General features: G+C 38.6%; 1 protein-coding gene across 4 annotated transcripts in view; it reads left to right on the top strand.

Moving 5' to 3' along the window:
• The window catches only part of FBXL2 (F-box and leucine rich repeat protein 2), a 51241-nt gene that overhangs the window by 1784 nt on the left and 21510 nt on the right, over window positions 1–27947 (top strand). For 3 of the 4 annotated variants that reach the window (XM_042888959.1, XM_042888957.1, XM_042888961.1), the window contains exons 2-4: window positions 12937–12998; window positions 25357–25411; window positions 26813–26887. In XM_042888959.1, coding sequence (XP_042744893.1) covers window positions 12937–12998; window positions 25357–25411; window positions 26813–26887 — 192 coding nt within the window. Of the gene's footprint in view, window positions 1–4967; window positions 5086–12936; window positions 12999–25356; window positions 25412–26812; window positions 26888–27947 lie in introns of all 4 variants that reach the window. The other variant, XM_042888960.1, reaches the window with a different exon arrangement.

Raw genomic sequence — 27947 nt, 5'->3', positions numbered from 1 at the left:
TGCAATCAAAGAGTTCTCGCTCTGAGTTCAAACGGTAGCCTGGAGCTAAGTTCAGACAGTAATCACAACACTCATTTGCATTCTTTCTAATAACCTTTTCAGGAAGGTAATTGGTATACTCCATACCATTCTCCATACATTTATTTTTGTTTGTTTTATGTTCTAGCATGCTCCAAAAAAAAAAAAAAAAAAATAGAACCTCTGATCCTTCTTGAGCAAGATATATTGAGCAACTTCATTTGGACGTGGCAGGGTTGGAGTCCAGTCTTCTGTCTGAGCTTCTGTAAAACAGCTTTCCCACTGGAACTTCATAGTATGTGGTGGGAAACCTTAATTCCTTGTAAAACTTCAGAGGTGAACACAAACAGTGATTTGAGTTTTTAAGAATGCAGTTCTTAGATTCATCACTTCAAAGTCAGTATGCACTGTTATAATGGAAAAGATTAGATTACTTTTCTAAGGGATAGAACTCAGAGCACTCTCCTATCTCCTCTGTTAAATCCATGTTTATTTTTCAGGATCAAGAAATTACTTGCCTGTTTCTGTTGACGTTTAAACTCATTATTCTTGAGCTTGAACATATTTTTACTGATGGTTTGTTGAAGATCAAATTTTTCTCAGAATGATTTTTCTAAAAATACACCATGCTATGAATATCTGAAAAATCTGAGTATAATGTTATTCCCCAAGACTGCATGGAACCAAGTGGATTATTTTTGAAGCAAAATTAATTTTGATCACAAAGTCCCTGTGAATGACGCTGTGGTGGAATCTGCCCTAGGATCAGTTTCAGTATTTTTGATTAGAGTTACAAAATTACCTGAATGGTCAAGGAAAAATGGTCTCAGCTATTTTGAACTTGCATTGCTACTTTCATTTAAGACTTCAGTGCTTAAGGAAGGATTTGTCAGTTATTATCTAACCTGCTCAAGAAAAGCAAGTCCAGAATCTATAAACTGCATGATTTTCCCATTTCCTTCACTGTCCTGTCAACACTCTTCAGTCTCTTGAGCGATTCCATCTGGGTTGTTACCTTCACCCTGGAGAAGCTATTGTATTTATGGAAGAGGAGGGCTGGAACTGGGAGTGTGCCCCTTCCTGTACTTGCCCATTTATGATTACTTACAACCACAAACTGCTGCTGTGTGGCCTACAAGAAAGGGCATAATGGCAGCAGCAAGATATCAAGCATCAAAATATGGGCTGTGATTGACAATGTACTTTGTCCTAGTGTCCTTCTGTCCTCTCCTTCAGAGATGAGATAGTAAAGTCTGTTTTCATTGGTTTGATTACTTTGAACTGGTTATTGAATATGTTCTCTAAACTGAAATCAATAAGGAGATGAGACATCAAGTCATTATAAATGTGAAACTCTACCAGCATGTCATGCTCTTCTGTCATCAGAAGTTGAAATTGAGGTCAGAGCTTCACTGAGGAACAGCATTTCCAAATCATGACTTGATGTAGTTATTACCTGGATGTTAACAGCCGTAACATCTGTGCATGTATAGTTCTGAAAATGGTCTCTAATCTACTTCTGAAGCAAAAGTATCAAGGTTGTTTATTTCCAAAGAAATTCAAGAGCTGTAAGCTTTGGCAAATAGTAGAAACTCAGTGAGTGTCCAGCTTCTCCGATGAAGTTCAAATGCCTTCCTTCCCTGTAACAGTTTAAAGTGTTTTGGAAATGCTACTCTAATGCTGTTTCCTGTGAAGTCAGTTGTAATCCCACGTGTGATCTTGGAGAGGTACATAATTTTGTCTCTTGCCACTGAAAACTGCTATTAATTGCACATTATGTATGTGTGCAGTAGCAACACATCTTGTGTCATTTTTATTTTCTGGATCATGCTCTGGGGAGATTGTCTGGTGGAGGTTTGCTCTTCATAATAAAAATTTCACACTCGGTGCTAAGAAAAACATCAGTTCTGTCATAGTGTTTATGATGCAGATCAAGCACTGCTTTAAAGCAGCTTTGTAGAAGCTTTAGAGTCATTTCTATGATTAATTACATCTTCTAATATAATTTTGAAGAACAGTTATGCTTGGGGAAAAAAAAACAGTATTCAAAATTGCTCTCAAAGGTGTTTAGAGATTCTGCTTCAGCCATACAAACAGGGCTTAAGCCATAATTACATTTACAGTGTGAGCTGGTGTCACTAGAAATATTTGACATATTGGAAAGATTTGGCCTTCCAGACCAAGACCAATGGAGGACTGTATCAATCCAAAGAAGAGTGGTGTAAACTAGAGAAACCAACCTGGAGAAGAATTTCTGGGTTTGTACGCTTGCTCTCCATTTCATTGCAGTCAGTTTAGTGTTAGTTTGTAGGTTAAAATACTGGAGACTAGGAATAAAACTAGTCATATGTATGGCACTAAAAACAACTATGGGCTGACATGATGATTCAGAGCAGGAATTTTGAAAGATGAACTCCTAAGGGCTTCAATGAACCTGTGATTGGATTAAATTTGGATGGCTGAAACAAAGGCTGTCTACAGCCAAATACCACTGTATTTAAGCAAATAGGTAACAGCTTTTCTCACACTATTTTCCAAAAACGTGTCACAGTGTGAATGTCTACAATGTTTATTGCAGCATGATTCTATAGCGTGTGAAAACAAGAGACTATTTTTGCCACAAGATGAATTTTAGTATGATTGCATAGTCCCTGTGAATGATGCATTTATTTCCTTTCAGTCTTCTGCTTAGAGACTCAGAGTTACTTGAATATTCAAATAATCATAGAATTGCTCAGGTTGGAAAAGGTACCTTTTGCCAGTGCTTTGTCCTTGGAACTTGGCATAGTGCATTTGAATTGGTTTAATGCTGGAGAAGGATTTGTTGCTCTGCTGCTCAAGAAGAAAGCACTGAAAGATACAGAACCTGAAAGATCATCCAGCTTTGTAATGGGCTACAGTCAACACAACTGTTTGTCTGTCTACTTGCTTTCCTTCACAGATCTGTTGCCCTTGAAACCTGCAAAGCAGACTATCTGGGTTTCCCTACAGTCTGTTGTAACAATCAAATCTGAAGACTACATCAGTTGAAAGCTTCATTTTCAAAGGAATAACCTATGAATGCTTCATTATATACTGCTTGTGCTTGGAAATCTATTATCTTAAAGAGAAGTAATGAAGAAGAAAGCAAAATACAGCCCTTAGAATATTTTATAGAAGGGGGAAAAGACCAAACAAACAAAAAAAAACAACAAACCCAGAACCAGCAACAAAACATACAAACTACCTGAAGAAAATATTTGCCAGGCATAGTTGTATCATCAGCAAATATGCAGACATTACAACTATGAAATAAACAAGAGAGTTTGGCTAAGCAGATTATTATACCAAAAAGAGAATAGATGGGGTACTTACCCTTGTCCTGGGCTCACTGTAAAGCTCCAAAGGAGGGATCTTCAGAAGACATCCTTCCCACTGGCAGTCAGCTCTTAAATGGGTCTAGGAGAGGTGCAGCCAGGCTCCACCCCTTCCATCACACAGCTGAATTGCCTTCACCTGTGCTCCCGTGGCTGACTCAGTGCTCGCCTCAGGTGGTCAATCAGAGTCTCAGCAGTTTCAACTCTCAGAGATTCAGCAGTTCCCATACACTCATGTACTTTGTGTTTCTTCTGCCATCTCTGGTAGTGGTTCGAACAAGGCACTTCAGAAGAAAAAGGATGAACTAATGGATCATAATCTGAACAGAGAGTTAATTGTCTCCCGGTGTTGCTCCTGTCTCTAAGTGTATGAAATTGAAGACTTGTATCATGGGAGAAGCAAAACTTGGAAATATTTTGTTTTTCCAAATAATAATGCAAAACCTGTTTCTGTTGGTTAGGTATAGGGCTTAATCATGAAGACTACAAAACACCAGTTACACAATAGAGAGTATTGACAAAAAGCTATCTTTCAACTGAATTTTAGACTTGCATTTAGTGAGGTCAATCTGATTCTACCAACCATCAGATTTCCCCTTTGTTATTCTTAACAAATTAGTGTAGGAGCTACCACACTCAAGTTAGCTAAGGACAGCCTGCATCCTCAGAAATATTGGCCATGATACAGGAAAAAATTCTGCATCTTTGAGAGTTCGTTCTGTGCCTCTTTGATTTGTCTCAGAATTTACAATGAAATAACCATTTGAAGAAATGTCACAGCACTTTAAATAACGGTGGTGGTGAGACAGCAGATTGTGCTAGTCTGCTTAGTACGTGGGGCTAATTCAGAGGATTGCTCTCTCTTTGGTGACTTTCCAGGAGAAAAGGCAGGTCTTGCTTAAAGAGGTAGTCAGCTCAACTGACAAGTTTGGGTAACCTACTTATTAAGCCTTAATAATTACTGCACACGATCAGATTAAGCCATACTCTTAAAAATGCTTGATAGTTCCAAATACATTTGGCTGGAAGCAGCTACTATTTTGAAGAGTGTGCAAGAAAGGGTGCTGTCAGCTGCTTGGTTAACTGAGAAGAAGCTGGGGAACACAAGGCAGCAGACAGGGCGACCTCAGGCAACTTCTGCTCCCTGCAACAAGGCATCTGAGTTGAGGTGACCGAAGGCTTTGAGGTGGAGTTGTGGCTGTAGAAATGAGCGCTGACCTTCATCTGCTACTCAGTGGGTACAGGGCCTTGCAAGAGCCGGGGTGGTGCTCTCCAGTAAAATGTCAGTGATGTGCTCTGAATGCCAGCGCTGGTGAAATGAGAATGATGGCTTTGCTGGAAGAAAACCAAGCAGTAAAGCGGGTAGTGTGGCTAGCTGCATCTGCCTGATGAGTTTTATTATGTTGGACAGAGCTTGCTTGGGGAAACTTTGAAAGGAGTATGGCCCTTATGGGCAGCCCTGGGACAGTGATAAACACTGGGTAAGGACACAGAGATTCCTGGCTGTGCTTTATCTTAATCTGTGAAGATGAGTTGTAATTATTCATAGGATCAACACAAAAGGCTTTCATATGAGGTGTTGTTTTTCATCAGGACATTTGTCACACTTGTGGAAGAGGAAAGATCCAGTCGGCATCTGGCAGTGAGGAGGAAGCTGAGGGCCTGCAGAAGACAGTGTGCTGTGCTCTGGGGAGAGTGGTTAGCTGCCATGGTAAGCAGCATGGCTGGGGTGTAAAAGTGTGTAGAGTCAAAGCTGGAGGCAAAGCACAGCTGGAGCATGGCAGGAAACAGTATTGAAGTAAAAGGCTGCCGGTCTGACTCTGCTGTAGGTGGCAGTAGTTTGAGATGGCATTGCCTTTTGTGTTGCTCTTTTTTGTGTCCTTGACTGTACAGAAAGCTTTACCATGGGTTCTGTTGTCTTTGGTATCACCTATTTCAGCCCTGATAGCAATGCTTATCCATTCTGCCGTCTAACACTGCTTTGTTGCCTAGATACAATTACATTTTGCTACTTAAGTGATGCTAAATGATTCTCCTTGTCTGCCTTACTCTAGTGCATTAATTGTACATTTCGAGAGGAAGCACCAAATAGCAGCTATTCTCTGACTATTAGGAAATAGCTTATAGAGTAACGTGAGATAAACCTAAATTGCTTATCAAGTATAACCATTTTCACTTCTCTTCCTCCGTCATTTTTCTTGTATAGCTAAATGAAAAAAACTTTTTAGCATGCCACTGATGACATTAGAGCTCTCATAAGCTGCTCTGGCTTTCTTTCTGCTATAGCAAAAGGTAGTTTCAGTTTTATGGTGAAGGCAAAATTGTATGGGCAACACTTGAACAGTTCCACTGAGGAGGGAAGATGTGCTGCAGGTTGGTGGGATTTGCATTGGGGCGCAAAAATCTGCACATAGGAGGAACTGGGTAAAACCTCAGTTGTCTTTTGCAAGGATTTTCTTTTAAAACATCTTATGGTGCCTCTTACTGCATAAATAGTACTAAAATGCTGTTCTTACAAGTGGAAACCTGAAAGACATGATGCTTTCAACATATGGAAATGTTCACAACTTAACTAGTATGTCTGCTGTGTCAACAGTAGGGGAAGGGAAATTAATGGATTTAATTCTAAACTACTGTCTCCTTTGGTGACAGCGACCCACCCTTGGGTTTTATTACTGGTTTGTTAAATAATTCAACCTCGTCCATCCATCTTCTCTTTTTACTGATTTTTCTTTGGAGTCTCTGTCATCTTCTCCCCCAAACCTGTGTTTACTCAAAAATGCTTGCTTTAGCATTCTAATGAGCAAAGTTGTTTTTGAGAACCTCCTTTTTAAGAGTTGGCATGTTGAAAATCCTCATTTATTCTGATTTCAGTGGAAATTAAATACATAAATATCTCTGTGGAACTAAGCCATAATGGCTGAGCTGCTAACAAAATGGTTTCATCTGCTAAAGAAATAGTCCTTTATTGAAGAGTCGATTAAATCACAACTGAAAATGCATCCCTTAAAAAAACAAAACAAAAAAAAACTTTCAACAGAATTAATAGCATGACTGTCTTTTGACGTTGAAAATATTAGTCACATGGAATTTCTGAATTATTTAGATAAACACGATAAACCAGAATGAATATTCCTTTGTTTGTTCATGGAAAAAATTACGTTTTTGATCATCACAGAATCATAGAATGGTCAGGGTTGGGAGGGACCTCAAGGATCATGAATCTCCAACCCGTTGCCACATGCAGGGCCACCAATCTCCCCATTTAATACCAGACCAGGCTGCCCAGGGTCCCATCCAACCTGGCCCTGAACACCTCCAGGGATGGGGCATCCACAACCTCTCTGGTTGTGTTCCAGCACCTCACCACTCTCTTGGTAAAGAACTTCCCCCTGACATCCAACCTAAATCTACCCTCCCTCAACTTAAAAACCATTTCCCCTTGTCCTGCTATTATCCACCGTTTCAAAGAGTTGGTTCCCCTCTTGTTTGTAGGCTTCCTTTAGATACTGAAACGCTGCAATGAGGTCACCCCACAGCCTTCTTTTCTCCAGGCTGAACAAGCCCAGCTCCCTCAGCCTTTCTTCATAGGGAAGGTGCTCCAGTCCACTGATCATCTTTGTGGCCCTCCTCTGGACCCTCTCCAACAGCTCCCTGTCTTTCTTGTACTGGGGGCTCCACACCTGGACACAGTACTGCAGATGGGGCCTCACAAGAGCAGAGTAGAGGGGACAATCACCTCCATGTCCCTGCTGGCCACCGCTTTTCTGATGGAGCCCAGGATACTATTTGCCTTCCATGCCCAAGTGCAAAACTCTGCACTTTGCTGTGTTGAACCTCATCAGGTTCACCCAGGCCCACCTTTCAAGCCTGTTGAGGTCCCCCTGAATGGCATCCCTTCCTTCTACCATGTCAACTGCACCACTCAGCTTGGTGTCGTCAGCAAACTTGCTGAGGGTGCACTCGATTCCATCATCGATGTCCCAGGACAGACCCCTGGGGGATGCCGTTCGTTACCGGCCTCCACCTGGACATGGAGCCACTGATGACCACCCTCTGTCTGCGGCCTTTCAACCAGTTTCTCATCCATCAAGTGGCTCACCCATCAAATGCACACCCCTCCAATTTGGAGATAAGGATGTGGTGGGGGACCGTGTCAAAGGCCTTGCTCAAGTCCAGGTAAATGACATTAGTCGCCTTTCCCTTGTCCACTGATGCCATCACTCCATCATAGAAGGCCACCAGATTGGTCAAGCATAACCTTCCCCTGGTGAAGCCGTACTGGCTGTCTCGGGCCACGCACTCATTCCTCATGTGATCAAGCATGTGATCAAGTATGTCATCCAAGAAACAGGTTCCTCATACCACAGTTCCTTGCCAGCGGGGTACAAAATCGTGTGTGTGCAATCCCACCAAAAAGAGATTGCTTCAACTCAGTAATTCTGGTGTAAACAGGAGAGCTTTATCACTGTTAGACCACAAGAGAATAACACGTGGATGCTTTTAATGCTAACAAGCTAACTGTGATGTATGGGGAAGTTATTTTCTGGGACTGGTGGTAATCATTACATTTCATAATGTGGAAGAGGAAACAAAAGATGAGATCATTCTTTCTGGATCTGATCTATTTGCACAATGTGTATATATGCTCTATTTATATGCAGTGAAGCAATAAAAAAAAAAAAAAGAGTTCCAGAAGAAGCCAATGGAGTATCCTCTGAGTGCTGGAGAGGAACCTCCCCAGCTCAGAAGACGTGTCGGTACAACCTTCAAGCTGGATGACAACCTGCTCCCTACTGAGGAGGATCCTGCTTTGCAGGAATTGGAGAGCAATTTTATTTTTATTTTTTTTAGTGTAAGCAACTATCAGGTCTTCTTAAGGAAGTACTCATTTTCTAGTTCACTGTAACCAGTCTTTTATGTACAGAGATGCTATAATGGAAGATCAGGATTGTGAGAAACGGCCCAAGATTGTGCAATTAGTTGTCAGAAAGAAGATGAGGTGAAGCACTGTTATAGGGTTCTGTTGTGGGTTTGTGTTGTTTCCCTAACTCCTTTCAGCACATACACATTTTTTGTATCTCCTGTGCTTACTGGAAATTCAGAGCTGGTTTTAGAGCAGCATTCTGTTGCACATGTTCAGTGTCACCTCTTGTCTTTCATTCTTCACTGATTTGCCTGTTATATTTCAAAGTTTTGTACAGTTAAAAGCACACTTTTCTGGAGTCTTACATACCCTGTTGCTAACGCAGTCAAACTTGCAGTCAAGTGCAAAAGCAAGGAAAGAAGAAATAGTCCTTCTACATCCACAATTATCTTGTAATATTACTGCGTACAGGTATTTTAAGGGCATGTCATTGTCCATCATAAAATCACAAGGTTGGGAACGACCTGTAAGATCATCCAGTCCAACCGTCTCCTCATCACCATTGCCACCACGAGCACTAAACCACATCTCACAGCTCCTCACCTGGACGCCTCTTGAACACTGCCAGGGATGGCGACTCCACCACCTCCCTGGGCAGCCATTCCAGTGCCTGACCACTCTGAGAGAAAAAGTTTCAGTGAGAGAAAAAGTTGTCAGTGCTTTCTAACTATAAGGAAAAATAGATTTGTCAAGGTTATTAAATATTTTCACAGCATTTGATGAACACTTCCTTGGCAGGTTTTCTCTATTTTTTTCAAATAGAGAGGTAGCAAAGTCACAGTTTAAAAATTTAGTAGGCAGTATTGTTTACCTCAGAGAGGTGATACATGCACGTATGGTAATTACTTCAGTAGCAAATTCTGTGATAAATGGCAGTTTCAGATCATCAGGAAATCTTCAAAGAAATACATTGTCTCCTCTGCACATTCTCTTTTGATTCCAGTTGCGTACTGTCAAATTCGCGTTACGTAGTTTCGTCTAAAAGACACCAACATCTTATCCTATGTCTGCTCTTCATTTGGCCAAAATCTAGCACTGAAGAGCCAATAAAGACGGCACCGTCTTCTGACTTGCAAATGCACTATCATTCTAGAAGCTAATCTGCTTATTTAAATATGCTAATTCTATGAAAACAATACTTGATGGTGTGGTAACTGTAGCCAGCGCATACATGAACATGTAGAAGTGTATGAGAGAAAACAGCTTTGAATCTGTTTGTGGCCTCATCTGCGACTTATGTTAGAGGCACGGTACTTGGTGTTGCTTACTTCCTAAAAGGAGGAGTAAAAGCTGCTGTTTAAAATTTTTTTTCAGTTTAATTTGGATTCCTAAATGCAAATATACAGGTCATAGTTAGTTCATTTATTTAACATAGTCTGCCATTCCAACTTTAAATTCTAACTATATCTTATGTAAACAAAGATTATAGGTCTTTTTCCCATAAGAGTTGCCAGGAGTATGGTTCAGTTGTAGGTTTAGATTTTCAGCTTTCCCACAAGAGGAAAATACTAAGCATTCCCAAAAATCTGTGCTATGATTTGTAATGATTTTGCTTTTTAATGCAGAAGTTAAATTCCTGGCCCAGGCATTAGACAAAGTGACCAGAGAAGAAGCGTTACTGGACCTGGTGCTCACCAACCCTCATTAAAGAGATTAAGATTGGAGGCATTCTGGGCAGCAGTGACTGTGCCCTGGTACAGTCTGTGATCTTGAGGAAGCTGGACCTGGCAAAATGCAGTCAGGACGCTGAATTTCAGGACAGTGAACTTCAGGCTGCTGAAGGAATTGCTGGATGAAGTCCCCTGGGAAGTTGTCTTTAGAGATAAAGGAGCAGAGCTGGCAGCTAATTAAGGATACCTTTTTGAGAGCATAAGAGCTCTGTCCATCTGTATAGGAAAAAAAGCAGAGGAGGCAGGAAACTGGCATGGCTGAGCTGTTTGAACTGGGAGTTAAGGACACACACAGACAGTGGAAGCAGGGACATGTGGCCTGGGAAGAATATAGGAATGCCCTCCAGATATGCAGAGATGGGATTGTGAAAGCCAAGGCACAGGTAGAACTGCCCTTGATGGGGGATGGGAAGATTAACAAGGGATTCTACATGTACATTGTTCAGAAGAGACAATCCAAATAGAGTGTACCCCTCTGATAAATAAGAAGGGAAAACTGGCTACAGCAGGCATGGAGAAGAGTGTGGTACTCGGTGAGTTCTTTGCTTCTGTCAGCCAAGCTTCTCATGTCTCTTGTGTCTCTGAACTTCTAGGTGGGGCCTGAGGGGGCAAAATCCCTCCCACTGTAAGAGAAGAGTAAGTCTGAGACTGATTTGTGAGACTGGATGTTTATAAATCTATGGGGCCTGATGATGTGCATGCCAGGTCTTGAGGGAGCTGGCTGATGTGTTTGCCAAGCTGCTATCCATTATATTTGAAAAGTCTTGGCTATCAGCATAGTCCCTGGTGACTGGAAAAAAGAGAAACTTTGCTTCAATTTTTAAGAAAGGGAGAAAGAAATGAAGAACTACAGACCAGTGAGCCTGGGAAGATCATGGAACAGATCCTCCTGGAAGGCATGTTAAGGCACATGGGAGACAAGGAGATGATCCAAGACAGCCAGCATGGCTTCACCAAGGACAGATTGTGCCTGACCAATCTGATGGCCTTCTGCAATGAGTGACAGCATCGGTGAACAAAGGAAGGGCAACTGGTGTCATCTACACGAACTTCTGCAAGGCCTTTGACATGGTTCTACACTACATCCTTATCTGTAAATTGGAGAGAGATGGCCTGGAAGGTCAGACTGTTGGGTGAGGAATTAGTTGGAAGGTTGCAGCCAGAGGGTTGTGATCAGTACATAAAGGAAGCTTATGCTGCAAATATCAGCTTGAGCATGCATTGTATGTGTTTTTATTAGATAGTAATTTGCTCATAGCTCATTAACTTAATAACATAGTGAGCATATGTGCCTGTTACTGTATATCTGGCAGTCTCCAGCTTAAAGAGAGGAAGGATAATAATAGATTTTGTTCTGGCAAAAGGATAAACTGCTTGTAAACTAGTAAGTGTCTGCAGAGTAGCTATATTTTAAAACATATTTATGCATATAAATGGAAAGTACAGTTTAGATGCATATCAAAGCTTTTGAGGAAGCATCTACAACTGTAGGGTGATGAAGTTGAAAGAGGATTTGTAGTGGTCTGTGGTACTGAATCTTTGGATACTGGACCAGAATTATGAGATCTAAGTTCACTTGTCTGTTTTACCACAGACCTTGTGTGTGCTCTGGGAGGTAACTTCCTTTTTTGACTTATTTTTTAACTGTAATGCACAAGAATATTACCACCATCACCTTGGTGATCTTGAGCTCTGTGAGGATGGCGTGTATCCATTTTCAAAGTGATGCAACAGAAACTACAACTAAGCCTTTGTTTTGACTGTTTCTCTAGAGAAGAAATCTTAATGTGTACTGTTGCCATGCTATGACCTACAAGCTGTGAGTAACACGTAATATTAAATGTCGAATGTGCACATAAATCCATAAATTACCAATTTCAGTGCTCGGAAGCAGTCAACTAGTTCTGAAACCAGTGATGTATGTAGTGTATTTCAACATAAAGGGTGAAAATACAGATAGCAGTGGGTATTAGATGTAGGGCAGTTCAGTGCAAACCTGTGGTCAGCTGTGTGGAACTGCTAAAGCAAATAGTGTGTCTTCTGAGAAGGAGTTAGGGTTATACTTCTGGAGTACAAACGCACATGATTTGAGATTTGAGTCTATGGTAACTGTATTGTTTCATTTGCATGAAAAGGAAGCTTAATTAAACTTGTTGGTCCTGTTGAAATTTAGCTTTATTATTCTTAGATATGTGGATAGCCTGTTTGTTGTGCAAAAAGGTGGGTGCAAAAAGTGGCTTTTGTTGTGATATCAAAACTGAGAAACAGTGGTGTACAATTAGATCTGAAGTCTTCCTTGCACATACTGGAAGAGAAGGAAGGTTCTTCATGGCAGCTAGAAGAAAATCCCAGCTTTTTAATCTTGTAATCTTGATGGTGGAACTGAATGTTTTTTTGGGAGATGCATCAGTAGTAGGAAATTGTGGGTGAGAGGCACTTTGGTTTATTCTTGTAGCATTTCTTGAAATGTCATATACTCTTGCTGCCATACTACTATGGCAGCAAGTTCTTTAAATCAAGATGTTAGTATAGTTTCTCAGTTGTCATGTACTTGTGCCAGAGTGTAGAACTGTATAGAACACACAGTACAAAACATGTCCACTTTCTGTAATGGAATGGTTCTAAAACGTGCCAATAGTGCATGTTTATATGTGTCTTTCTATGGCTGAATCTTTTACTGCTACCTGAAGTACTTCTTTTTGGGGTGTGTTTCTTTCTGTTTGATGATTACATAGTGGCTCCATAAGTTTTGTGCAGTTAAATTTTAGCACTAAGAAAGAGCAAGTGTATGCGTGGCTGCATCATGTGTACTGAAATCATTTGTAGGGTTACCAAATAATATGTTGAAAACTTGCATTAATGGTAATTAAAAAGAGTTAATCACCTACAAAGAAGGTGAAAAGACTTTCTAAAGGCAGTTTTTCTTGTTGGTCTTTTTAAATAATTTTTTTCTTTCTGTTTCCAGGTTTTCTCAAATAATGATGAAGCCCTTATTAACAAAAAATTGCCCAAAGAACTTCTGTTAAGGTAATCCAAGATAATATCTTACAAAGTAAAAATGTTAGGATAATTTACTGCTTGTGTGGCTTACAAACCACAACATGCTATTCATTCTTGAAATAAATGACAGCATGTCTGTTAGATTTTGGGATTTGTGAACCTGTTTTCTTTTGGTTGCTCTTGAGTTGTTTTAATCTGTTCAAATTACATTATACTATGGAAGACGTAATTTAATAGTGATGTTTTTGTTGCATATTAGAAAAAGTGAAATAACGTCCACATCTTTAGTATATATAGCCAACTCTTTTCTGTACTGCATGGTGTTTGTCTGTCTGAAGAGTGTATGATGCCTTCTCTAATGTAATTCCCTATGATGGTTACTCACTCTTCTTGTTACAAACTTTGTTATAACAAACAAATATAACTTCAAAGCTTTCAAAAATGCACTGCAGTGAAAAGCACTGCCAGTCACCCTTATTGTCAGTCTGTGTTCTACGTGGCAGAACCAAGAATAGGATTTTACTTGCTGTAATCATTTGGCCAGCCATTCCTTTACTACTGTTGACTAGATCACATTAGCGACATCAAGATCAGTAAGTTTAGCCCATGGTTGGGGTACAGATGGATGTCTTCACATGAAAGCAACCTTGAACAAATTGAGCAAGTGCAAACTGCAAAATATGGAGGTACTGCTTAACTGAAAGTGACTACGTGAGAGGTAGAACTGAACCTGCTGAGCAGTGTCTTCTGAGCCTGCCTATAGTTTTCATTACAGTCCACTCTTTGTGCAGAAAGAAATGTTTGCGTATAATGGTGCAATTACAGTTCTTAGTGATGGTGTTATTAAAACTGAGCTGATTTATTAATACACTAAAGAGGAGCATGTACATTATTGCTTCCTGTCTGATTTGATGTTGGATAATATCTGAAGCAATGATGTGTTGCATTCTTGTTTATTCAGAATGTGCTTCTAGAATGTTATTCCTTCTTGTAGTGTCTGTACTATCACAATGTTCACTTGGTGATGTTAAAGCAACAGCCTTTTGTTAAAGGAATTGGATTTTTGGAAGATTTCCATTTTTGTTCCAAAGTGCCAGTTCTGTGTGGTGCTGAAATTGTAAATTAGCCTTGTAGAACTGTTTGGAAAATGTGAGTAAATGAACCAAATAATACCCTAAACACAAATTCTAATAGCACTGCTTGTTGCACTCATGCCATATCTCTGAATCTGAAGCAGTTCTTTTCTAGCAGTAGGATGTTTTCTATGGAAATAACTGTGATTTCCACTGTTACTGGTGTTAAGCATCCTATCAACATAGTTCATCAGAATTTGTTGATGTACTTTAGAAAATGAGATAGCAAACATGTTTTATTCTGAAACAACGTAGTAATTACATGGTGTGCCTTAGCTTTCTTTGTGGGACTGTCTTAATGTCAGTGTCTAAAGAAAGGCTTGTCTGTGGGGAATTTGTTTCATGCTTGAAAACGTAAATGCTTTTGTAAGCCTAAGCTTAAATGTCTTTCAAAACCTAAAACCATTTATGTTGCAACATGTTTTAAAAGTAGTGTGACAGAACAGGTTCAGTATTGCTGTGTTGAGTGTAATTAACATCCTAATTTTTGTCATATTAACTATGCAGTCTACCCTTAAATTAAGAAGAGTAAATCAGTTGCAGTGGAAACATTTTGCTTTCAGCGCAGGAGATGAATAGTAAATGTGAAGTGTCATCAAATGCATGTAGCTTTTCTCTTGCTTACATCAAAGTGAAACTATTGGAAAATTCTTCAGCTTTGTTTTAAATATTAAAAAAACACTAAAACTTGACACGTGGAAAAAGTTGGTTAATATCTGGATACAAATGGTAAAGCAAAGTGTTGCAAGGGTTGGTCTTATTCTCATTTGCATTGAGTATTTAAGTAGTTTGACTGTAAAAAGCTAGCCAATATTTTCATTAATGTTGAGAAACATTTATCTGTTGGCAGGCTTAAGGAATACTACCACTCTTTAAAATGTACTCATTTATTTCAGTGATCATGTACTCTGAGGTTAAAGTAAGCACCTGTGCTAGCTTTCCATGCTAGAAGATTTGATACAAGAATGGCAGCTTCAGAAACTGAATTGTAAAACGAGGCAATGATTATAAAAGCAATTTTTGTTACTGTGGCAGTATTGAAGGACCTGTAAACATAAGCTGTGGGGAAAAACAAGTACTATTCATGCATATGTAAAAGCATGTATCTGCTTATCTTGTTTTCTTTAACTTTTACTTTATTTTGAAAAATTGTCCCAGGAGATTATAATGGTTTTGGCTTTTTGTGGGCTTTTTTTATTCCTGTTTGTTATTCCTGCATTTATTCCAGCTACTCAAGAAATGAAAATTGGCTATGTTGTCAGCAGTAGAGATGTTTACTTTTGGTCACTTGAACCATTTTCAATTCCTTCATGCCAACGAACTTCTGCTGTTCGTGAATTGTACCTTAAATGTAGAAGTTATGACTTCTGCTATAAACAGTACTTGAAGGGTTCACGTGCTTGAATAATAGGTCTCAGTCATCAGACTTCAAATTTAAGCATTCAGTCAGATACAAAAGAAGAAAAGTTTTGGGACCCACGTTAGGAGAGGAACTCAGTAGTTGTCCTCCAGCAGCACCTGTCCCTGTAAATAAGAATAAGGTATTATGCATTTTCATGCTTCTTTTGTTTATATTACTCCATGTTGCTTTCTGTTGGTGTTTTTCTCAATAACACAGCAGTCTTCCTGATTTTGAAACTTCCCATCTAATTTGAGCAAAACTGTAACTTTTAAAACCATGTTTAGCCATTTTTTCTTCCTCAGCTTTTTTCCCTCATTCATAGCACACATTAAACCACTGGCTGGCACACAGCTTCTAAGAAGATCAATGTGAGATCTTTTCCATATTCCGAAGGGAGTTCATTGACCGCCAGCCAGGCTATTGATCAAGTCTTGTTTTCTTGGATGTAGCAGAAGCTCTTTTCTGAATTCGAGGTAAATCACTGAAAGATTTTGAAGTCAGTTCCCACTTGAGAATAGTTGGAAGGTTTTCTAACAAAAGCGGATTAATCTGACAATTGCAACTTGTATCCTCAGTGTTTACTTGAGATTAGGTGTGCTACCATGAGAATCACAAGGGTACAGAGAAAACGAAATGGCTATTTTATTAATGGACAAAACATGTTAAATAAAATTAACACTGGTGTTGTGATATTATTAATCAATGGCTGATAAGTCCATAAAACTTTTCTAAAATGCTTACTAAGACATAGTCTTAATTATTAAAATGCTATTGTTTTCCAGGCTGTAGATCAAACTATGTAATCACTTCCCTGAGAGCTCTATCTTGTCCCATGCCCAGTTCACTCTGATCATTTGTTTGCTTTTCTAATCATGTCTTTGTGGTTAAGGACCACTGGAAATGGGTATGTGACTCCACAGGCTGAGTCTGGATTTAGATGTGTTGTTCCCAGTCTTACTGTTCTTCCTCGCTTACTATCAACTTTAGTCTCCATATTTATGGTTAATAAATATATTGCCCTTATCTTTATATAGTGGAGTTCCCTGTATTGGGAAGTTTGTAAGAGGTACTGAGCACTCAAAAATGATTGCTCGTATCAAACAAGTTTGGTCATTTGTAACTGGAGGAGGTAGTTGCCAGTGTCTATTTAATGTTTAAGTTAAGTGATTTGGGTTTGTTCATAAACAAGTGCAAGAATAATCTTAAAATTGGATGTTTGGAACAGAATTGTTTGAAATGGAATTTATTCTTAAAATGCAAGAGGCTGTAAGAACACAAACTGAAAACTGTATGAGTGCCTTTATGTATGGTACTAATGCAGAAGAGGAGATTTGGGAATGGAAAATCCACTTTGCCAAGATAGTGAGTAAAATTCAGGCATTATGAAAAGGAAATACTTTGTTTAATGTTTGTGCTTGACCGACTGGGACTTCCTTACAAATGTACTGCTTCAGCATTACTTGATTCAATATGAATAGTATCACTTGGTTACAAACATGCTTGTTGCAATGGATTAGTGATATTGGAACAAATAAAAGTGAGCATTTAAAGCAGGAGTAACAGCTAAAGAGGATGTAATGGTGACTTACACAACTCAGGATCATGCTTTACCAGCTGTTTGTTTCATTTTGTTGTTTTTTTTTTTTTAATATGTATACTCTTAAGCCTCTCTTTAGAATCTGCTGTTTAACTTATCAAGATCTAATTCCATTTGGAGCTGTATTTTCCTTGAAGTTGAAGCCTTGTTTAAACTCACTCTTGATTAACAAATTACCAAAGCCAAATGTTTAGAAGTATCAGTGATACGACAGTCATTTCATTCATATTTAATTTTCCCTCATCCCTCCCTGAAATTATTGTTCCTCATTCCTATACAAAAATTACAATCAAAGAACAATTCAGAAGAAAATCCTAACAAAAATACCCACAATATATTATTTTCATGTGTTTTGTTATTCATGCCAAAGTTTGAATACTTGGTATTGTTATTTATACTGTGTTGTTTTGTGTTTGTTGGGTTGGGGTTTTTGTCAGTAGCTTTCAAGGTATTTACAGAAGAGATGAACTTTCTCAACCATGCCTTCCTCACACAGACACAAGCATCAGGATAAGAATTCATTGGAAAAAAAGTCTTACTCCTGACCAGTAGCATAGCTCCAGATGTGATTAAGCCAAGGCTCATCCTAGTCCGAAGACTAAGTTTTCCATAACCCTTATGGCTGTAAGGATCAAGGTGTATGAAACATCCCCAGGTTGCATACCACCAGAGCATCACATATTTGTTTTCCATGTCTGTTGAGCTTTGAGCTCACAGAGTGGGTGCGTTTAGCTTTGGTTGTTTGGTGCCCAGACTGTGTAATCCCTTCTCTCCTGGGAAAAGATGCTCAGTAGGATAGTTGGAATGGTCTGCAGGTTGCATTGGAACTGTGGGCTGCTAGGTAAACCACTCTTAAATATTCATTAGGCTATTTTTATTTAGTAATGTGCTATAGTTGCCAAATTTTACTTCATGAAATCACTCTATAAAAATAAAATTCTTATTCATAAAATTGGCTAGCTGAGGTTGGAAGCAAACCCACTGCTGAAAACAGGGTCAGCTACACCAGGCATTTCCTGGCATTGCCCATTTGAGTTTTGACTGCCTACAGGTAAAGGGGCTTCATAACCACTCTAGTTTGGTGTTGGGAAACACCTATTTTCCTGTTGTTGGGCCCTGCTGGGGAGAATCTATTGTCCTTACTTCCTTCAGATATTTTAACTTGCTGGTGTATCCTCAAAGCCTCCTGCTTGGAGGTGTGTTCAAAATGGTGCTCAACAGGATCCCCATGTCCTTTTGTGCAAAGCTGCTTTGTATGTGATTGGCTCAGCCTGTATGGGTGCCTTATGTGTTCCTCCCTGGGTTGCATCTTTCTGTCTCAAAGAAGTTCTGTTGTCATTATCGTGTCCATTTCATGTCCTGATGGATTCTGTAGATAAAACTTTGATAGAAATTTAATGAAACAGGTCAGTCATGTGAGCTGCAGCATGTGAATTTTAGAAACTGCAGAACATTGCAGCTCATCCACCCCTTCTAAGAAATGATTAAACTGGACAGTCCACTAGGCTTTTAAAGCCTAGAAGTCTGGAGCATTCCCCCCTCTGCGAGTATTCCAATTTTAGGAAGGCTGACTTTTTGGAAAACATTACATAAACTGTTTCATGGGTTTAGATTTTCCTGAGTACGTCCTATATGTATTTTACGTTGAAGTCTGCAACTTGACTTCTAAAAGGTCACAAAAACGAGACTTTTATGTCTATAATATCCAAGTGACTATTCGTCAAAGATACACAAAGTTGCATTCCTGTGATATCTTCTGTATTTCATTTGCAGACCGAAGTTACTGAATGATTTGTATAATGCAGTTTATTAATTTCATCATTGACAGAATTTCCATGTCATTTGGTGGTTGTATTCTGTATGTTTGATGGTAAGTTAAACAGACCTGTCCCTCCTTCATTTGATCAATGGAGACTTTGCTTAGGATACTAAGAGAATGAAGTACCAAGAATACTGCAGTTGTTACATATGATAATGCTTTAAGTAAAATCTTTTTAAATGGAGTGAGTGAAGTGATCCCCTTGGCTTGTAAGTAGTGTATAGACTATAAAAAATTAAATGCTGTGGTATAGCTATAAAATGAATCCAGCAAAGCTGATTATTTGTTGGAAAAGCAGAGTTCAGTTTAAACTGAGAATAGATGTTAGGCATCGTGCAGACAGCCTGTTCTTTGGCAATTGCTGATACTTGTGTAGGTATTGTGTAGCAATAACTGAGCAAAAGCAAAGGTTTGGCATGTGAAGAAGTGCTTTTTGGTGCCAGATTTGTAAATGAAAGACTTGCTGTTTAGATTAGCTGAGAAAGGCGTTGTAGTCCATGTAGTTTACAAGTGGTGATTGTGGAGTAAAAGTTACTGGAAAATTTCAGTGTGTTTCACAGTTTCTAGCGTAAGTGCTTTACTTCAGGAGATGGCACATCTCTAGTGAAAAAGGATTTATTTTAATAATTGACTTGAAAGGTGAAACAGTAGATAATGCAGTTGATTTCTGCTTTGAGTGGAAGTTCATGACATGCTGCTGAAAACAAATCTGATAGAAATAAGCTAAGGTGCTTTAAAAAAAAAAAAGTCAGGCTCCTTAAGTTTTTAATATGTCTCTCCATTTATGTTTCCAATGCATATATATTATGGGTTTTTACTGAATAAGGTATTACTGGAATTTGCAGTGTAGCACGTCCCTACCTAAAAATTTATTAATGCAGGGTTCTACTTGCTGTGAGTATGACCATTCAGATGATCTGTGTTTTTTTAGCTGCTTTTATTTTACTGCAGCCTTTGTACAGTGCTACTGAACTGCAGTTGTTGGTGAGGTGTCTCATACCATAGGAGGGCATTTGGTAAGATAGGGAAAAGAAGGGTGAAGCTAAACCCTCCACATATAAATATTTATAATGGTGTTTGGTATTTATTGAATATGTCATTTTAGGGAAAGACAAGATGGTTCTGTGATGGTGGCAAGACTGCAACTGTATGCATTCAAACATGATTAGTAATAAACTCAAAGAACAGCAGATGCTCTGCAAAAGCTTGTTCCCTATCTGATCAGATTGGCTAGGGCCTTAAAGAGATGAGAGAGAAGCAGTTTGACTCTTGGACAGTTTTGTTTCTCATTCTGTAAGTTGTAGTGTTTGGATTTTGAGAAATAGCTGTTTCTGTGGTTCCACAGGAAAGGAAACAATAGAAGTGACATCAGCCATTTCTGCTTTTGGAAAGACACGGTTCTGTTCATAGCACATGGGAGTAATGAAGTATGCATGGAAATATATGGGAGGTGACCAGAAAACACAGCCTCCTTTTCAATATGGAGAGGAAAAACTTGATGTAGACTTGTTTAATAGAAAATAGAAAGAAAGGAATATAATTAACAGTTGTTGTGATTTTGTGGATGAATTGGTTAGACAGTATCACTCTGAGATTAAACAGTCAGTTGGCTCTACCAACCCAAATTACAAGCGTCTACAAATGCATTTGACTTTAACATTTGGCATTTTGATTTTAAAATGAGCCCTGTACAGTACATCAGTACACGTTGAAAGGATTCACATTTGGTTAACAGTTGTAGTAACGGGCTGGTAGACCCAAATGCTTTTTTTTTTCCTACTCCATGTTTTGGAAATCACTCTTTAAGAAGTCACTGGAGGTTAAGAGTTACAGATGACACAAAAATAAATGTGAGGAAAAGGCACTCCCAAGGAAGTATGAATGACATTAAATAGTGGTATGTTCAAACAAGATTAATTTTACAGTTTAATTTTGCAAGGATATAGAACTAAGGAGTGTCCCATTTCACTCTCACATCGAGTGCTGTGGTCGGGGATGTGTCATCGTAGTAGAGGATGTGAGAGTGAGATGTACAAGATACTGTAAGTTCCTTGTCTGATTCTGTGTCAAAAAGGCTCTGAAAATGGGAGCAGTAAAATAATGCTTTGTGTCTGTGTACAGCTTTGTTGGAACTAATAAACTTTTTAATGCTACATTTGCTTTAGATGTCTGTCTTTGAAGAAACATACTGGAAAAGAACGTGCAGAGAAAATGAGATTTAAAGAACTGAAATAAAAAGAATTAGAGGTGACATGATAAGTGATTTTAAAACTCCATAAGGAGAAAGTACTAACTGCGAAAGCACTCTTTAATTTGGTGAAGAAAAGTAGAGGAAAGCATAAAGCTGAAAGTCAGACATTCACCTTGGAAATAAGGCAAATATTATAACAGCGTGATTAGCCAGTGGAACAAACTATCAGAGAAGGTGGTGATTTTCCATCCCTTGAAGGCTTTCAAATCAAGAATATTCATTTTCTGGAATTCAGGCTTAAGCCAAATACAAGTTTACCTTAATGGAGTTGGGGAACTGTGAGCTTGTGCAAGTCTTTGTGCCTCTGGCATGAATTTCATGCATACTTCAGGTGCTGTTAGCATTGAAAGATCTCCAAGGCCAAGCTTATGAGGCATTTATGTGTCCAGAGTGGTGTATGCCCTGGCAGGAAGAGGCTTGAAGAACTCTGATTATGGGTAAGCAGATTATCTTCCTTGGGTGCAATGCAGGATAACTAAGGAAAAATTAATGACCTTGGGTACAGGAAGTGAGTATAGATTATCCTAAACTTTACTGTGAATCTGTTAACTAGTTACATTTCCAGTTTCTTTAACTAATCTGTGCCAAAGACTTAAGTGGAAATGAATCCGGCTGCTGGCTGCATTAGCTTCCACCTACATAATTATGGTCATAGAGGACAGATGTGCTGTACAACCATCAGCTGGCCTACATGGTAATTTTTTCCACATTTTAAAATCACAAGTGCCTGCTAACATAGCCCTTCACCATAAGTGCCAGACAACATCAGTGTTGCCATCTCTGTCTCAGTTCTGTGGCTGGATTTTAAAGCCTTTAAAATGCTATTGTCTTGTGTCCTGTTGGGTAGTTTTCCTAACTGGTAGGGATGTGCTAGGAGTTCTGTGGGGCTGAAACTAGAGGAACAGTTGTCTCAGTGGTTTGCATGTAAGACTATACTATAGAGGGGAAAAAAGGAGAACAGTGTGGAAATTTTGAAACAAGTTGGCAAAACGAGTCTTAGCAATTATAAAATAATTTACTAGTAATTCTTATTTATGCTGTTATTAACTGAATAATAATGATTCTGATTTTGCTGAATCCTAGCATTGTTTAAATTACCTATTTTGAGGAGGGCAGTTTCAGGCACGTTTCAAGACAGTTTCTTTTTTAGAACAAAAATAAATGTAGAAGTGTCTAGAATTTTACACTTATTAAAATAGTTCTCCTTTTAACATAAAATAATCACTTCTATTTTTTTTTACTTTGTAAAAAGCCACTTCATAGGGAATGGAGCAAAAATACATCTGTTCCATATTTGGTTTCAGTCTACTTTTTCAACAGAAATCATGCATCAACATTAATCTCGTAACAGTAATAAATAGTCAAACATGAAGACAAGCTGCTAGACAACTCAGTAGATGAGATAGATAAAATACCTTTTCTTCAGCATCTTCAATTCCTTCTGTTATTTCTTACTTCCAGCAGAACTTGCATCACTTCCAAAGCATGTTGTGTGCTTTCTTTAGGCAAGAATATGGAGTCATGAGATGGTTTGTCACAGTCCTTCTTGTCTTCATTAGAAACAATTTCAAGATGTCTTTTATGCTTCAGCTTCTATAAACCTAAGATAACCATGTCTGTTATACCGCTGATGTTTACTCCTCGGCGTTAATATTTGATATAAGATGGAATTGTTATTATTACTGTTCAGTTCTTTGATGACTGAAAATGTCAAGTGGTAGTTTATATGTGAATTATAGAAACATCTTTCGTTCTCTGTAGAAGAAAAGGATTTTGGAATGGGATCTGTATTTTATGCTTAAGCTAATGTATCTTATTTCCTGAGAACATCCCTTGAAATGGTTCTGTTGTTGCTTGAAAATGGTATTTTGCAAAAATTTGTTTTGACAATGAAACTTCTATTTTAGAAAACTATTAAAAGTTGCCAGTCATGAAGAATAATTCAGTGTTTGAAAGAGTAATGCTAGATTCTGAATTGTAATCTTGTTTCTTGTAAAGTGAATTAAAATAATACACTGACGATGTAAGAGTTGGTAGGTATTGTGACATAGCCTTTTGGAAATCTGAGTCACCATGCTTTGTGTTAGCACTTAGATTCCTGAACTTATGTTTATCAGTGTGTTATTTCCCTTCTCTATGTTCAGTGCTAGCTGATCTTGAGGTAGCAGTGTCCCAGGTGGCTGGGAAGGCCAACGCTGTGCTTGCTTATATTAGAAGTAGCCTGGCTGGTGGGACTATGGAAGTGATCATTCTACTGTATTTGGCACTGGTGAAGCCACACTTAGAGTGCTGTGTTCAGTTTTAAGTCCCTCATTACAAGAAGGACATCAAGGCCCTGGAGCGTGTCCAGAGAAGGGCAACAAAGCTGTTGAAGGGTCTGGAGCTCAAGTCTTAAAATGAGTGGCTGAGGGAACTGAGATTGCTTAGTCTGGAGAAGAGGAGGTTCAGGGGAGACCTCAACACTCTCCACAACTACCTGAAAGGAAGTTGCAGCAAGGTGGGGATTGGTTTCTTCTCCCTGGTAATCAGCAATAGGATGAGAGGCACTGACTTCAAGTTGCACTAGGGGAGGTTCAGGTTGGATATTAGGAAACATTTCTTCTGCAGAAGACTGATACAGTATTGGAAAGGCTGCCCAGGGAGATGGCAGAGGCACCATCCCTGGGGGTTTTCAAGAAACATGTAAGTGTGACATTTAAGGACGTGGTTAGTGGGCATAGTGATGATGTGTTGGAAGTTGGACTTGATGATCTTGAAGGTCTTGTCCAATCTTAATGATTACATGATGACACTGTCGTGCTAATAATAATAGTTTAACCTAATAGTTTTACTCTGTAAATAGTGAGCAGCCCAAGAGCCCTTGGGGATTTAATCCTCTTAATGAGGCTGCGTATGACTTCCCCAGTTCTTTCTAAATATTTGTGAAGCTTGAATGACTATGTCTCAGAATGAAATGTGTGGAATAATTATTGGAAGTGATGTGTTGGAATATACCTCCCTTGAGAAAAGCCTTGAAGAAACCTCTGCTGTGGAATGCAGTGAATATGCAAAGTCTGTTTGCATATGTCTGTTCCGTGACAGTTCACTAAGCAACACAAGACAGGAAAACATCATCTTGTTAACAGCACCAGGGAGCTCAGTATGCTGACTCTTAAGAGAGAGAGCACAAAAGATGGAGTGAAGTGTGAAACTCCACAACCAGGCTGTGTGTCAGAATTGCAGAGATGGGAACTTGGTGGTACTATGGAACTGGTAAACTGTATAGTAGCAATTCACAGCAGCCTTTCAGTCTTCTTTTGCACCAACTGCAACAAAGCTACATATGATTATAATCACTCAAGTTCCACTCCAAAGAAGGAAAATAGCATTAAAGTGGCCTTAAAGACCAAGTGTTTGGGGAAGATATCATTGCAGACAAAGCAGGAGAATACCACTGGCTTCTGGGACCTGTTGACAGGCTGAGCTTCTCTTCCTCCCGTAGGAGCATCTAATGGCTGGGATTTACATACTCAGTTATACAAAGTGCTTCCCTCAGGAAACTTAAAAATCTCTATAGAGAGTTATTCTATGATGTAACGCATTTGCAGTCAGCTGTATTATTCATATTAATGATACACGTACTCTGCAGACAGTGTATTTATCACTGACCTTAAAAGCATCTCTCCTCTGTTACTCCAATAAAGAGTACAGTTCACAAAGCTAGTCATAAGAGTTCTCAGTGGATATGGGCAAATTCTTTAAGGTTGGGAGTCCATTCAAACACAGCTGGACCCACAGCACCAAATTGAGTATTAACTTCAGTGCAAAAACCAGACTCTTAAATCCTCATCTATAGTTGCATATGTTATTTCTTTAACTGTATCACAATTAAAGGTATATAAATCAGTTTCTCTGAATTATAAGCAATGAAGTATTTTGTTATTCATAAGTGTTTGGGAAACAAAGCAGGGAAAACTTAAAATAGATTTTGTTGAAATTGATCCTGTTATGTAGATGTTGGCTGTCTCAAGATGATGGGTATGGGGTTACTCCTTCACTCTGAATAACTGAAATAGAATGCTTTTGTTTAATTTAAATTTGTTGTTGTCTAACAGGTGATTTCTTCCATAGAAATATATAAACAGTGAATTCATAAGTTAGTTTGAATTAATAATAAAAATGTTCTTATTGTTTTTCCTTCTAGAATATTTTCTTTCTTGGACATAGTTACTTTGTGTCGATGTGCACAAGTTTCCAAGGTATGTGTTTCTATTGTTGTTCTTTGGGAAGCTCTAAATTGTTTGCAAATCATGGGCTTTGAGATGGTCTTCTTCCTGTTTAAAAAATAAGAATATCAAGTATTTCTCTCAGCATCATTTATTAAAACAAAAAAAACTGTTGGTCCAGTTTTGTTCAGATACGTGAAATTAGTTGCTATGTACTGGATTTCTTTTTAAAGGCTATGGAAAAGATACCCAGTAGTGTGTGCTCTATATCTGGAGAAGGGATTAAACCCATTTTGGCATAGTGGCATTTGCTTTTTATTAAACACGTGGCTGTATAACACTATTTGTCAGACACATTCTGCTTAAAATTCCATGTAGCTCAGTTAACGTGCACCACGTGTCTTAAGTACATCCATCATTTGCTTGCCAAATACAAAAGGTGTTAAATAAATGGGCTACCAGTAGAGAAGAAATGCACACAGAAGGTAATAGAGAAAGCATGCTAAGTAAGCTTTTATGTTTAGCTAATCTTACTTTTATTTTGAATTAACATGAAAAGCATTCTGCTCCTTCATGAAATGTGTGGTGAAGTGTTTTCTTGTACAACATGAAATGAACTTTCCACATCATTCTTTTCTTCATTCTTCTAATGCAGAAGAAGCCTTTCTTTCTTCCTTTTATTTGTTTTCATCTATAATTGTGCAACTACTAAATTCCCAGACCTATATTATTCTAGCTTGCAGCTTCAATAAGTTCTGAGCTAACTAACATCAGGATTTGTAAGAACTTTAAGTCAAAGCCTAGAACACATCTGAAGAAAAACAAGGCAAATTAATAAATCCTTGTTTTGTTTTCTCTCAGAACTATGTCAGTTGGATGCAATATTCTTTATTCCTGTTTTTCTGAGTATGTTCTTGTTTCTCGACCTTTTTACTTTGTTTTGCTTTGAAGGACTGCTCTAACAATGAAGAAGCAATTATCAAGTGTGTATGTAAACTCAGCACATGGAAAGGCCTGGTCCCAACAGTGGAAAGTCAGCAATGTTCTGAAAGGCTTATTTTCCTCACAGAGTAACTTGTGAGGTTAAGGAACTATGGTTTTCTTGGAAGGAGTCTAACGTGCATTTGCTTTTCTCTCCATATATATCTAGTTAAATCATGCTATGTATGTGTTTTGCATTTCATTTCTTGCTGTTATACATTTTATAGGTATAAGACTCTGCAATGTAATCCATTTAGGAGAGTTGAGGTTAATTTAAACAAGTGTTCTGGTTTTAACTAGTTAATATTTTGTTACTAATATCTGCTATTACATTTGTTTTTTAAAGAGTGCTACCCAAATTTGTATTTGAGAGTTTGTTGTATTGGAATTGCTGAGAGGAAAACAAAAGGGAGCAGGCATTGGAGATGTGTAACTCTTATTTGTTTCCTATAGGCATGGAATGTTTTAGCTCTGGATGGAAGCAATTGGCAAAGAATAGACCTTTTTAACTTTCAGACAGATATAGAGGTTAGTGTCCTTGTTTATTTCATTCCTCTGGTGATGCTTAAGTACCTCATAGATTCTCCGAGTTCACATTTTAAAGGCTAAAGCTCAGGACACTAAAGCAGTAAAGGAGTGAATGGTCAACTCTGTATTTGGCTTTTTTTACACTGATGATGTTTTTGAGTTTTGCTTGGAAGCAATGTATCAGACACTTGGCATATATTGTATATACGCAGAGTTCAACAGGTTCAGAACTGATCATTTCCAGAAAACAAAGGTATGAGCAGTGTCTCTGAACTGAATGAGATGCTGAACTGAATGAGATGCTTGCAGTTACTCATTGCCTTGTGGGAAGATTCTGTTGCTTGTCTCTGGTCTCTGTGAGAGTGCCATCTAGTGCTGGAAGCTCTCCGAGCGCTTGTCTTTGGACATAAACTGAAACAACAAAATGGTAAAAATCTTCCCTTACTGCTGACTTGGCCTAGATTTGCTTTGCTGTGTACCTCAGTACATTTTATCAATGCTTCTTTCCTATGGCTTGAGTGAAATGAAATGACTGAGATGCGGGTTCATGTGGATTAAAGTCCTTTTCAGCAAATGTATAGTCAATGAATATAAAGATGTTAGAATTATGAAATAAACAAGAGAGTTTGGCAAAGCAGATTATAATACCAAAAAAAAAAAAAAAAAAAAAATAGATAGAAAGCTTACCTGCATCCTGGGCTCACTGCAAAACTCCAGACAAGAGAACTCCAGTAAAGATCCTTCACTAGTGGCAGTCAGCTCTTAAATGGGTCTAGGAGAGGTGCAGCCAGGCTCCACCCCTTCCATCACACAGCTGAATTGCCTTCACCTGTGCTCCTATGGCTGACTCAGTGCTCACCTCAGGTGGTCAATCAGAGGCTCAGGCTGTGATTCAGCAGTTCCCATATAGCATATAGTGAAGCAATTAGGGCAGTCTTATGTTCCATAAGAAAAAAAAAAAAAACACGTGTATGCACATTATCATAGATGTGCATAAGAAAATAAATTATGACATTGCAAAATGAAGACTAAAACCCATGGGAAACACAGTTCCTTAATA

This window comes from Lagopus leucura, unplaced genomic scaffold (genome assembly GCF_019238085.1).
Source record: "Lagopus leucura isolate 7727_CA_CO unplaced genomic scaffold, USGS_WTPT01 Super-Scaffold_100157, whole genome shotgun sequence".
Taxonomy (NCBI): domain Eukaryota; kingdom Metazoa; phylum Chordata; class Aves; order Galliformes; family Phasianidae; genus Lagopus; species Lagopus leucura.
This window is presented reverse-complemented; position numbering and strand designations above follow the sequence as displayed.